Source organism: Sinocyclocheilus rhinocerous, unplaced genomic scaffold (assembly GCF_001515625.1).
Source record: "Sinocyclocheilus rhinocerous isolate Xijiao unplaced genomic scaffold, SAMN03320098_v1.1 scaffold153, whole genome shotgun sequence".
Classification (NCBI taxonomy): domain Eukaryota; kingdom Metazoa; phylum Chordata; class Actinopteri; order Cypriniformes; family Cyprinidae; genus Sinocyclocheilus; species Sinocyclocheilus rhinocerous.
The window spans coordinates 2,370,424-2,384,002 of record NW_015660878.1 but is presented as its reverse complement, the minus strand read 5'-3'; the positions used below and the strand labels follow the sequence as shown (position 1 = coordinate 2,384,002).

Below are 13,579 nucleotides of genomic sequence, written 5' to 3'. Positions count from 1 at the left end.
GCCCTTGCGGCCCTGGATAAATCATAAAAAAAAACGTTAAAGTTGTGGATCATGATGTGTTTTTATGGATTCTCTGTGCACACATATGCATACCCCTGCAGTTATAGGTCATTTATTTGCTCTCTCTCCCATATTCCTCACTTTCCTTCCGTTTCTTAGTGTCATGGTAACAGTGTGTATCCTGAGTGACTCATTAAAGGCAGACACACTCTGCAGCGGGCTTGCGCACACACATGCACACACACTCCGGAGATACCAGCCATCAAGGTAACATTTAGGTGAACTAATTAGGACAGATTCATTGTCAGGCACACTTTACAGTGATTGATGAATGGTTCGCTCTTTGTTGAAGAAACGTCGCATGACAGGGAAGGGGAGTGCTTTAGGAGAACAAGAAAGAGGTTGAAGAATAGTATGCGAAAAAAGGAGAGACAGGAATAGATAGAGAGGGTGAAAAAGTAAGATCTTCCTTCGAGAGGGGAGATATCGTGTCCGGCATGTTGAATTAAACATGAGCTTAGCTCAGACAAAAACACACTGAAGATGGGCACTTTTGTGCCACATTTCCATTAACTCATACAGGTTTCTTTCTCTCGCTCTGTCTCTCTCTTCCTCTTCTTCAAGAATGTTTTTTTAGGAAGGGTTTTCAGGAGCAGTCACCTGAATCCACACACTATATAACCTACTTGCTATTAAGACCCTTAGCTTGTATGTATAAAAGATAACTGCTAGTTTGCTATATAGAGTTTGGTAGAGTGGGTTTGGTATTTTACAGCCTTAAACTCTAAGCACTAAAATGCACAGTAGACTCAAAATCACTTTCAAGCAAAGTCAGTGTACGAGGAAGTAACAAACTGTTAAATGTTATGTTAAAAAAAAGAGTATATATATAAGGTTGGTCAAGTCAATGCACATGTACAGTACCAAGTGCGCATTTCAGGACTGTTTCTATGGGAACCGGAGCTAAACGGACATATTATGCCATATTGCTCACTGCACTTTCTCCCTTTCATCATAATATAAGTTAACCACCTTGGTATATACTGTAAAGTGTCTTATTATAAGACAAATATTGAGTAAACCTTGTTGCAGTTCATTGTCACCCACCTTTTTGAACAAACTGTGGTCTCTGTAGGCAGCTCATTGGGCTTTAAACTGATATTTCTGTGGGCAGCACACTATCCGCTATTTCAACACTCTTAATGTTTCCCCTCCTCCACCTCTTAGGTGACCATCAGATTGTCCAGCTCTACCTCAAGTCAAAGGAGACAGGACTAGCTTTTGCCAACACTAGCTTTGTCTTCTACAACTGCAGCGTTCACAAGTCGTGAGTATCTTTTATATTTGCAATGATTTTAGTGCAGTCGTGTATACTTTCACGAACACTCAATCTAACTGCATTAATCCACACCCGTTGCCTATCCCAGGTGTCTGTCCTGTGTTGGAAGCCCATACCAGTGCCACTGGTGCAAATACCGTCACACGTGCACCCACGATCCGAGTAGCTGCTCTTTCCAGGAGGGTCGTGTCAAACAGCCAGAGGTGAGTTACTTGTGATTGGTCACACATCGAGTTTTGTAATTGACCCTCATCATTCTCAATTGAACTTAATTGATTTGATTGGTGAAGGAGTACAGTTCAGGTCACGTCCTGATTGTGAGAAGTTACCCAGCATCACCCCGTCACGATGAGCACATCTGATGGCTTTGAATTTGACTTAATTCTCATTAATCTCTCATATTTCTGTCTGGATTCCCACCAACATCTTATTCCATGTAAATTATCAATAATATTGGCACTACTTGCATGCCTGGAGGCCACCGCAGGCCCATCAGATAAATTAAAAGCTGCTGTTGGGGCTCTGTGCTTTTTGCTGGAGCTAAACCCTTTCCTAGCTCACTCTCCGAGATGCCAAGGAGGGTCGAGCCATCGAGTTTGTATCACTGAAACGCCCTTTAATCCCTCCCCGAGGGTCTACATGGCGCTGATCATAATGTGTTTATTTCATTTGTGTCACACAACTGAAGAGAAATCGGCAGCTACCATGAAGATACGATTATGTACATCGTGCTTGTGTGCTTAGCTTTGAAATGCGTAATGAATTATGAGGACACCTGCCCCCCCCCCGAGGCTATGTGTTTTAGCCACACAAATGTGTAGCCTCATCATTTAGCATTCATTAACATCTCTTAACAGAGCGTTTCTCAGGCTGCCAGCATTTGGCGTTCCAATTATCAAATGGACACGCTGTCAATATTGACCAGTTTAATATTAGGATTCCCTATTGTGTGTCGAGCGACTTGCACACAAAGCAGCGACTGAATATTAGCACGTTAATGACATTTCCACTGGATGTTTTTGTTTGATTTTTGTTTTAAGGCAGGTGTTTTGTCCGGTTAATGAGTTTAATTTGGATTTCATTAACCCCTCATACTGGAGGTCTCAGAGCCGCTTCCAAACTCCGGGTGGCTTGGAATTAATGACCAGCGATGTTTACCGTGCAAATCCTCCGAGCAGACGCTGACGAGTCAACTTTGCATGGAGAAATGAGATGACCTTTTGCATTGACCTTCCGCAGATGAATTTCTGTGTTTTATTCCAATTAAGGGATTGCTGAGAGTGATCTGAATAATCCAGACTTGTCTTTCAATGGTTTTTGGAAGTGAGAAGCCCCCCTGTAGTCAGAGCTTGTTTCAGTATGCACCCATGAGCACAGGAGAACAGTCCACATTCAAACAAACAAAACGTGCCACGGCATCAGAATGTCGTCTCTGGCAAGATTTAGCAACAGTGTGTGTGCTATTCACAGTCTCTCACATTTAAATATCTGACGGGTCTTCTTAAGCTGTCTGCTTTTTGTTTCATTATCATATTTCAGTTTGTGTGACACTTGTTTTTTGTTTAACAACAACAGAAAGAGAAATTGTTTAGTGGCAAAATTCAAATATTCTAAGTCACATCCTTTGCTTCTCTGTAAGTTTAACAAATTTTTATCAGATTTTCTAGTTTTGCATCATAAATTATCTAGTGAAAAGGATGTACTGTATTAGTGTTATCCTGTTATATAAAGTAGGGGAACTTGGCATAAAATGCATGTGAGAAAAGTGATTAGCATTTTTAAAGGAGTTTCTATATGGCAAGTAAAAAGTGTTGTGATGGCAAACTTTTCCAGGTAGAAATATGTCCTGTATTTTGATAAATTGCCATTGTACAAAACCATGCACATTTGTTTTGCCTATCAATAATTATTAAATACAATTTTTTTTTTCCAAAATAGTAGCTGTGGGGTAAAGTGTGTCAGATGCTTTGAGGTAAGCACTGTCAGTGGATTAACTAATGGTTGATAGTAAGCCTAGTAAATTTTGTCATATTTCCCTGAAATTGTTTCAGAATTATGGAATTAATATAGAATTATGTAGTCATGGTTGTTTTTGATTGTTCAGTCCAGGGATTTGGATTAAACACTGTTTTTCCATCATAGTACAGCTAATCTAACTCTCCTATACAGGTCTTGATTTCCTCTCTGGCGAGAGTGTGTATACTAAGGATAGTGCTGAATCCTGTCAGTTGCTGACTGTGTTGGTCCCCCATGTCTCACTCTTGGCCGCTGACGTAATGCTGCATGACTAAACGCACACCGGTCTGACATCCAGATATCCACTGCACTTTAGCTAACAACTTCTGTTATGGCTTGGCTTTTTAACATCCTTTTAGGAATTGCAAAGTGCCTGTTTACATGCCTTACCGATGGGTAATATGAAATTGTGGTGTGATTTTGAATAATAGATACACTAACAGTCAAAACCTTGACACTAGACCAATTCACATGAACTTATAAACCTTTTTATCTGAATGCTTATGCCTAAATAGACCGGAAAGTAACATATAAATTTTACAAAAAAAAGTATGAGAGAATTTTATGCAACAATACCTAATATATTTATGCTTCTTACAATACCACATTTTGTGAGAGGAGTCTTCAATGCGCTTGGCATGGTAAGTATTTGTCCAAATGAGTCACTTGAGGTTCCTTGACTGTTACAACAAGCTGCCTATGTAGACAGTAGGAAGCAAGGCAGCTCACTCAATTTTGGAACAATATGGAGGTAGATGAGAGAAAGAAAGCAAAGGAGAGAGTTGTGGGAAGCAGGAACTGATCGATCCAGTGCAGTCTCTACCATCTTATTAAGATGTTAATTGACAGGCAAAATTGGCAGCTTTGTGCAATGAGCTGCAGATTGTGAGTAGGAGGATTTGGGTCTGAGTTAGAACCGTGAGATGGCCTCTCTGCTTCGCCTACGGCCTTTTTTTTTTCCAAAATAGTAGCTGTGGGGTAAAGTGTGTCAGATGCTTTGAGGTAAGCACTGTCAGTGGATTAACTAATGGTTGATAGTAAGCCTAGTAAATTTTGTCATATTTCCCTGAAATTGTTTCAGAATTATGGAATTAATATAGAATTATGTAGTCATGGTTGTTTTTGATTGTTCAGTCCAGGGATTTGGATTAAACACTGTTTTTCCATCATAGTACAGCTAATCTAACTCTCCTATACAGGTCTTGATTTCCTCTCTGGCGAGAGTGTGTATACTAAGGATAGTGCTGAATCCTGTCAGTTGCTGACTGTGTTGGTCCCCCATGTCTCACTCTTGGCCGCTGACGTAATGCTGCATGACTAAACGCACACCGGTCTGACATCCAGATATCCACTGCACTTTAGCTAACAACTTCTGTTATGGCTTGGCTTTTTAACATCCTTTTAGGAATTGCAAAGTGCCTGTTTACATGCCTTACCGATGGGTAATATGAAATTGTGGTGTGATTTTGAATAATAGATACACTAACAGTCAAAACCTTGACACTAGACCAATTCACATGAACTTATAAACCTTTTTATCTGAATGCTTATGCCTAAATAGACCGGAAAGTAACATATAAATTTTACAAAAAAAAGTATGAGATAATTTTATGCAACAATACCTAATATATTTATGCTTCTTACAATACCACATTTTGTGAGAGGAGTCTTCAATGCGCTTGGCATGGTAAGTATTTGTCCAAATGAGTCACTTGAGGGTTCCTTGACTGTTACAACAAGCTGCCTATGTAGACAGTAGGAAGCAAGGCAGCTCACTCAATTTTGGAACAATATGGAGGTAGATGAGAGAAAGAAAGCAAAGGAGAGAGTTGTGGGAAGCAGGAACTGATCGATCCAGTGCAGTCTCTACCATCTTATTAAGATGTTAATTGACAGGCAAAATTGGCAGCTTTGTGCAATGAGCTGCAGATTGTGAGTAGGAGGATTTGGGTCTGAGTTAGAACCGTGAGATGGCCTCTCTGCTTCGCCTACGGCCCTCAGGGAGAAACTTTGAGGTAAAAATCATTTAGATCGAGGTGGAGGACAACACTTGAAGAAGAAAAGACCAACTCGGGAGGGGAGCGAGAGTGAAAACAAACAGATGAAAAGGAGGGAAGTGTCAGAGGTAAGAGAAGATAAGAACACGCGTGATGCCGCAGGAAGTGAAATGTGGCAAGGAACGGGAGGGGAGGGTTTTTGCCCGTGGCGGTAGGGAGGCACGCTAAAGCACAAGGAGTGCAGGGAAGCCTCGGTAATCATCCAGCTAACACCGCAAGAGCTGTGGAGAGAATTAGGTGTTTCATCTTCTACCCGACTGAACGCTGCCATTATGCATACATACTCAAACAGCTCTAATTATGGAACTATCACTCCGTGCCAGCTCGCTACCCTCTGTTCTCTGTGCCAGGGTGTCTTCCTCCCTGCTCGCACTCAATGACTATCTTTGTCTCGGCGCATCTTTAACAGAAGCGCACACACTGAACTTCAATCTTTTCTCCCACCTACAGTATCTCTTTCTTCAGCGTCTAATTATATCAGTCCTGTTCGTGAGACGTTGGAGATTCAGCTGCAGTGAGTTGAATGCAGCCCCCCCCAGTAGTAAACAATCGAGAGACCAATTGCTGTCTGCCTCACTCCACGTCCCTTTGACAAATACATCATTATGCTTCAGCTCACCCTCAGGCCTCTCTTGCTCAGACCAAGACTGTAAACACACTCTCAAGAGCCTCTTTTATCTGTAAAATGCCTATTCTTAATAATAATTTCCCTATTTTTTAATCAAACCCTGCTTTGTTTTCCCACCTCAAATGAGCTGCCTCGGGCACCTCTTGTCAGATTTGACACGCGTCATGGACAAGGACGGAAACCGCAGTGTTGAATTAACGTCTCTGCATTTTTTATTAATGTCTCTTCCAGTAAGACTCTTCAGCTGTGTCTGGCTTGAGGCTACAGGAATCATTCTCTTCCTGGACTCAACGGACACTGGCTCTCTTTCTGAGCCTCAAGACAGGAAGTGTGGCCACTTTTTTTGATCTGCTTCAATTATGTTCAAAGCAGCAAGACCACAAGATCTAGTTGGATGCTGACATGGTGATGTATTCGTCATAGTGTCCTTCAAAGTTTTTGGTGACAAATCGTATATTGAGGCCTGAAATGGAAGCAGCCTTAGGTTTCAAAATTATCAATAGAGCGTTTCATTTGTTCCCGTCCAGCTTTCTCTCCTCATTGTGTCTATCTCTGTCCTTTCTTCTCTGCCTCCTTGTAAAGACTTAATAACCTGGCCCTAGTCTTCAGTGTCTCCGAAGACTCCATATTAGAGGCTCCCAGCCTTCAATTATAGTGTAGTTATGCTTGGAGTCAATCTCCCTTCACATAAAGCTGCCAGCGGAGCTCTGCTCATCCGTCAATAAGAGGCGTGGAGAGAGGGGGGACCGGCCAGACACCTTCCTCAAAGACGAAAGCACATACCGGAGAGACTTGGGTGCGGATGGAGGGAGATATTGGTGTTTTAGTGGGCGGTTTTCCCTGGTCGTGCCTTATTTATGACTAAGACCACTGCCAATAAACATGTTCACATTATATCAGAGTAATAGGGAGATAAATCCTTGGAGGGTGGTCTAGGGAAGGACTTAGAGAGGCCCTTGTAGACCACGGGGCTGGGTAGCTATTATAAAGGTGAGAGGGGTCTAAATGGGGATTTAGAGACCTGAATGTCGGGTCACAGTAAGGCTGCCCTCGGCTGAATGGGTGTGCGTTTTACGCCCGGCATTTACTGATGACTTTAATATCTGGAGCCTGTGTGGGTGGAGATATGAGAATCGGCGTGTTGTAGTGTCTATGCTGTTTTATTTAAGACTGCAATTATGCATGTGGGTGGTGTATTTGTTTATTTGGCATGTTAAGATAAGTGTTTATGCTTACCAGCATTGGTGTGCTTGCAAAGGTGTGCATTCATGTGTGGTGAAGTGAAACACTAAGTGTCTCCTGTACTGTAAATATCCGGTATGAAAGTTAAAATGAAAGGGGTTTATGGATCAACCTCATGCCCATACAAAATATTACCTCGCTGCAGTCGGACTGCGGTGCATCTTTAAATTCACACTCAGTATTCAATCTGCATTCCATAGCCGCTTTGGTCCAGATAGCACCTCAGTTTGTATTCATCTTACAAAAGCCGCCTGAGCACTTTGAACGCCCTGCACTGCATAAATACCACTCTGCGCCACCTCGTTGCTTTCTTTCGTAGTATCCGAAAGACAGCGTTACATCAGTCTTATAGATTTTAGTCAGGGACATAGAGAAAAAAAACACACTAGAGTTCTTTATCCTCTTTCTTCCTTTAAAATTACATATTTTTGTCTGCTTGAATTAACGGCACTCACTTTTATTCTTTTTGTAGATAGCCTCTCAAATTATCTATAATGGCTTTTTTAAACTCTGCCCCAGAGCAATTCAGCCATGTTAATGAGCTTCAGACCATCGTTATTGGCCCGTACTTTCAGCCTAAGGAGCAGTCAAGATGGATTTTGATGCTAAGAACAGGCTCATGCCCATTTTGAGGATTTGTTGGGCTCACACTCTGAGAAGAAACACCAGGGAGTTTCTGACTTGTGTTAATAAGGGATACTTTTTGGTTTGTTTTTGACCTTGCAATTTGTTGTTCTCCTGCAGGAATGTCCTCAGCTGCTTCCAGCTGATCGTATCCTGGTTCCAGTGAATGTGGTGAAACCCATCACCCTTCGGGCCAAGAACCTGCCCCAGCCACAGTCGGGTCAGCGCGGGTACGAGTGTGTACTCACAATACAGGGTGTGGAGCAGAGAGTTCCCGCCCTCCGCTTCAACAGCTCCAGCGTACAGTGCCAGAATACATCGGTGAGACTCTGTGTGTGTGTGTGTGTGTGTGTGTGTGTGTGTGTATGGGAGTGTGTTCAGTAAACGTTTCAGCGAATTTGTCTGTGGACACAAGGGTACTCTCAGAAACAAGGTGCAGAATTTTAAGCAACACAAAAAGTCTTAAGACGTGATAAAAGCGAGCGGTTGTTTGGAGATTGTGTGAGAGCAGCTTATTTTAGTCGCAAGTGCGTTCTGTCCTGAATATTTAGTGCATGTTTGCTTGTTCTCCCAGCATCAGCAGTGTAGGATTTTGGAGTCTTCTCCACTGTGTGCTGTGATGACTTACCCGAGGATGAACCTGCCAGGAATGATAAAAGCGCTCTTCCGGCAGAACACAACTAGTAAATGTTTCTCTCTCTCTCTCTTTCTCTCTCTCTCTCTTTCTCTTTCTGACTCTGTTCCCATGGCTACAGTACTCGTATGATGGGATGGAGAGGAGTAGCCTCCCTGTGGATCTGACGGTCATCTGGAATGGAGACTTCAGCATTGACAACCCGACCCAAAACAAAGGTGAGGCCTCTGATCCGGCAGCCCTGCTAGTACCTCTGGATTCAGTCTCCATAGCAACAGACTTGCAGCATCCATCCCCTGACATCCTGATGGAGTTGACTGCGGGTAGCCTCTGTTTTTGCGTAACTTCTTCCTCTTTATTTCTGTCTTTTTTTGACCTTCTGTTTAACTGAATATATCACAATATCTCATGTTCACACCTCTCATCTCCTCCCTGTGTGTATATCTTTGCACCACACAGAAGGTCAGAGACATGCTGTGACAATTAGATCTTCCATAGTCTTTAAGTGTGTGTTAAATTAACCTGTGTGTGTATCCACCTGTTAGACAGCCAGTCAGAGATCTGTAGTCAAAGACAGCTGTTCGTTGGCCAACAAACACTTTCTACAGAGAGGAAGAGAGATATAATAATGACAACTAAATATAATGAATTTAAACTCAACCCAGTACAAACCTAATCCAATATGAAACCTTGAATAATTTTCACGCATTAGCAGACCGTTGGCTGAATGTCTGATGCATAAAGCACACAAAATGGGAAATACTTCTGGAGTTTCAAAGCCTTCATCTGATTGGTTGAATCGAATGCTAGCTTTTCGAAATATGTGAAGTTCATAGCATAGATTTTTCACAACTGAAGATGATGTTCTTGAATTAATTATTTATTGGTTGCTGTTTTCACACAAAATTTGCTATTTTATTGGTTGCTATTTTCACACAATATTTTATCTGATCATAATTTGCCTATAATAATTTGTCATAATATAGTCTATTTTGTTATAAAATAATTGAACAATATATGTAGTATTATGTTATTATAATATATATATTTAGTGCTGTGAAACGATTAATCGCAAATACACACACATACAGTATATATTTTGAAAATATTTACAGCTGTGAAACGATTAATCGCAAATACACACACATACAGTATATATTTTGAAAATATTTACATGTATTTATATTCATATAATTTATATTATATATAAATATATTGAATATATAAACATAACTTATTTTTCTTAAATATATACATGCATGTGTGTGTATTTATATATACATAAATATACACAGTACACACACATATATTATGTGATTAATCACGAGTAATCATTTTACAGCACATATATACACACACACACACACACACACACACACATATATATATATATATATATATACACCTTTTTTTCCCAGATTTTTGCTTAAAAAATTTCAAGTGGGGTAAGAAAAATAACTTAATCCATGATATCACATCTTAATGTTATGCAATTTTGCTTCTCAAGTGGTTTTCATCAAATGGATGTTTAGATGTTTTACTGGAAGACAAAAACAAGACAAAAATACTGATTAAGAAAATTATTTTTTTTTCACTTAAAAAGATGCCCTGGGTATTAAAATAAAATTCAACGTAATTGCAGAGGCAGACTGAGCCCTCAGAGATTTTTAAACATGTATGCCCAATGTCAAGACTAGAAGTTCTGAAAACAGTTTCATTGATATGAAATGGGATTTGGATTCAAGTTAAACGTGCCCCTGCTTTAATCCAAATCAATGAACATAGCACGAATGTGTCTGAGTGTTATTAAAGTGGTGTGTGTGTGGGTCTGTGTGTGTGTGAAGGTTAGGCTAATTTAAGAGGGGAAGTAAAGTATGTGAGATTTCTCTCTTGGTTCCCACTGAGGGGGAGCCACTCAGGGGGCAGCAGTTGATGGACAGATCATACAAGCATCTAATAGCAATTAAAAATGCCTTTTTGGTTGCCATGGAGATGAAACATAATATCGCTGTACCAGGGAGAGGAGGAGATGAGCAGTTATCTTCAGAGCTGAGAGGAAACCAGCGAATTGGGAACTATATGATTTTGATTCTATATTTTTAATCATTATTTTAGAAGTACTTCAAGCCATTGCTGCAAATTACATCAGTTTCCATTTTGCTTTGATCAATGTCCCATGGGTCTCCCAACCTGACTTGCCCTTTGCCTTCCCTGTATCCGCAGTGCACCTGTACAAGTGTGACGCACGGCGGGAGAGCTGTGGACTGTGTCTGAAGGCGGACCCTCTGTTCGGCTGTGTGTGGTGTAAGGGAGAGAACCGTTGCTCTCTGAAACAGCACTGTCCTCACCCGCAGAGCATGTGGCTTGAGCACAATGGCATCAATAGCAAGTGCACGCACCCCAGAATCACAAAGGTAAAACTGTGCACCAATCCACACACAAAATAGACCGTATAGAGCCCAGAAGTGTGAGATCACTAAAGGAAATGCATCTGTTTTTCAGTTTTCTGATTTGGTTTCTAATCCAATTCATTTTACATCACTTTTAATTATTTTTTATTCTAAAATTTCCTGGTTTGAATTAGATGTTGTATAGAAGATTTTCAATGTGGTCTCAGACTTTTGGACCCCACTGTAGACAGTATATATAGGTCACTACCCATGACATTTGGGGTCTTTCCCAGTGCCAAGCCTGGACTTTTACAACTGGTTTAGAGGTGAAAAGGTTCTCAAAGGTGAACTCTAAATGCTGAAACAATCTTATTTAGAGTCAAGCTTAAACTATCTGTTAAATCATAAATGTCTGAGCTTTTGTCATTCTCAGTATATTATGTTCCACAGGTACAATAAAACTCTGGTAACATAAACAAATGTGACAGAAATGCTCAGTTGTACTCACTGAAATATGCATGTTTTATGGTTAACCATCATTGTGAAGAAGAACAGTTGATATAAACTGAAGCAAAAGGTGGAGGAGGAACAGATGGGTGCATTGCTGAAAGAGTTATGATGGAAGTGTGACCTTGGGCAGAATACTGAGGGTGAAAGAATGGCGAGGAAGAGTGGAAGGATGGAGGAGAGGAGGAACATTGAAGCCTCTGCACCATCAACTCCATCTGTAGCGCCCCATCAAAATGATTGATGAACATATAGCAGAAAGGGAACGCTACCTGTTTGAGTGCCACAGGCTCTGAATGACGAACAGCAGTTGTGTCTGAAGCTTGTTAATCAAACTCAGAAACTTGTTGTCACGAGGAAACGCTCATTCACAGAAAAATACAAGAAAAATTATAGAAAGTACTGGAATGAAGTAGATTTTTTGACTAGTTTTATCATCCATCATGTGTCCAATCAATTAGAAAAGTAAAAGTATGCCTATCCTCAACAAGCTGCACAATTCATTCTGCAATCTGTATAAAATTGGTCACCACTATCACTTCAAACAATCACTTCAGTGCTTTGTTTGATCAGAGCTGAGGTTCTAATTGCCAATTAACACATTGAAAGTCTGAAATGGAAGTAAGCCAAGCAGAGCTGTGGGTATTGTGAAGGGAATTCCTGGACTGAGCTCCTCTATTTTTATTCCATCTCCAGATCCGAGCTCTCCTCGCACCTCATAAATACTCTCACTCTCTCTGATTATCACTCTCGGCGTCTTTCTTTCAATTGATCGGCTCACAGGTCATAATGTATTCTAATGCACTATTACTGTGACATTGTAGATGAGGAATCTTTCGCTGACATTGAAGTGGATGGTGATTAAGTGCTTTTCCTCCAACAACCGTCAATTAGCTTGTCAAAGTCACAAATCTAATCAACTCCCCATCTCCTAATGAAAAGAGACTACTCTGTTTCTCTCTCCAGCTCATACTCATCTACACTCCTGCTTCATTCTCTCAGCGGAAGGTTGCAGTTTTACAATGACTTTCCAGTAAAGTATCAGTAAAGTGGGTCTGTTATTTCATTTTTTTTAATAATCATTTGGCGTATCATAAAGATGTCCCAAAAAGCTATAAGGCCCTAAGGGCATTGTAAAGACATTGGTAGTATCATACGTAGAAGAGGAAAACTCTGATTAAACTGAATTACTGGAGAGATAAATTACAACAGTACAATAATGTTCCTTAAAATGCTTGGTCCAGACAGGGTGTGTTCGTAGTACACTGGTATGTTTTAGGGATGCGCCGATCCGATATTCATATCGGGTATCGGCTCCGATAGTGCCATTTTTCTCGGATCGGGTATCGGTCAGAGAGGGTCGATCCAAATCCGAGATTTTTTATTTTTATTTTTTTCCCCCGATTGTGCGAATTATTCTGTGTTACTTCTGAAGCCATACGATAGCTTAATGTGAGCTACATATGAATATTTAAGTCCTTACATTAAAGTTCACACAAACTCTTTTCTCCGCTGTGGCTGTCAGTCATTCGTTCAGCCTTTAAACCCTGGTCGCATTCGGTTACAGCAGTCAGCTCGGTAAAGCTCTCTCCAAGATCATTCTGTGTTCCCAATTCCCATTATACTTGATTTGTAAATACATGGCTATGATTTTGCAAAAAGGACTTTATCTTCTTGCCGGAGTTTAATGTTGTTTTGTTACTTGCTACCGGGTGTCTGTGAGAACAAAACACGGGCATAGAAAAGACTATAAATTGTTTTTAACGTGCACAGTAACTCAAATTTAAAACTGTTTAAAGAAAGGCTCAATAACAGTTGCACAGATATAATACACTACGCATCAATTTCTCTTCCCTTTGTGCTTTGCAGTTTTTAACACGAAGCGCTTAATTCAAGCGCATCATTCTGCACACCGGATGCGCACATTGTAAGCGCTTCGTGTTAAAAATGTTATAGTTTTATAGTATATACTTAAGTATATACTTAAACATATATATGAATCAACCCTCTACCGAGTAAATCAATCACTCGCATATGCGACTAAATCTTCACTCTGGGCGACTAAATGATGTCTAATATTAGCCAATGGCTAATAAATTCTCAGATTTTACTCGCCAGTGTGTGAGTTGGAGGCTGAGTATA

The 13,579-nt window shown here is 40.6% G+C and overlaps 1 protein-coding gene across 1 annotated transcript in view; it reads left to right on the top strand.

Annotated features, from left to right (window-relative positions):
* LOC107725603 (plexin-A4-like) overlaps nt 1–13,579 on the top strand; it is a 220,866-nt gene that overhangs the window by 162,034 nt on the left and 45,253 nt on the right. The window contains exons 8-12 of the mRNA XM_016534921.1: nt 1,228–1,327; nt 1,428–1,542; nt 8,027–8,227; nt 8,662–8,758; nt 10,764–10,954. Of these exons, the coding sequence (XP_016390407.1) occupies nt 1,228–1,327; nt 1,428–1,542; nt 8,027–8,227; nt 8,662–8,758; nt 10,764–10,954 (704 nt within the window). The remainder of the gene's footprint in view (nt 1–1,227; nt 1,328–1,427; nt 1,543–8,026; nt 8,228–8,661; nt 8,759–10,763; nt 10,955–13,579) is intronic.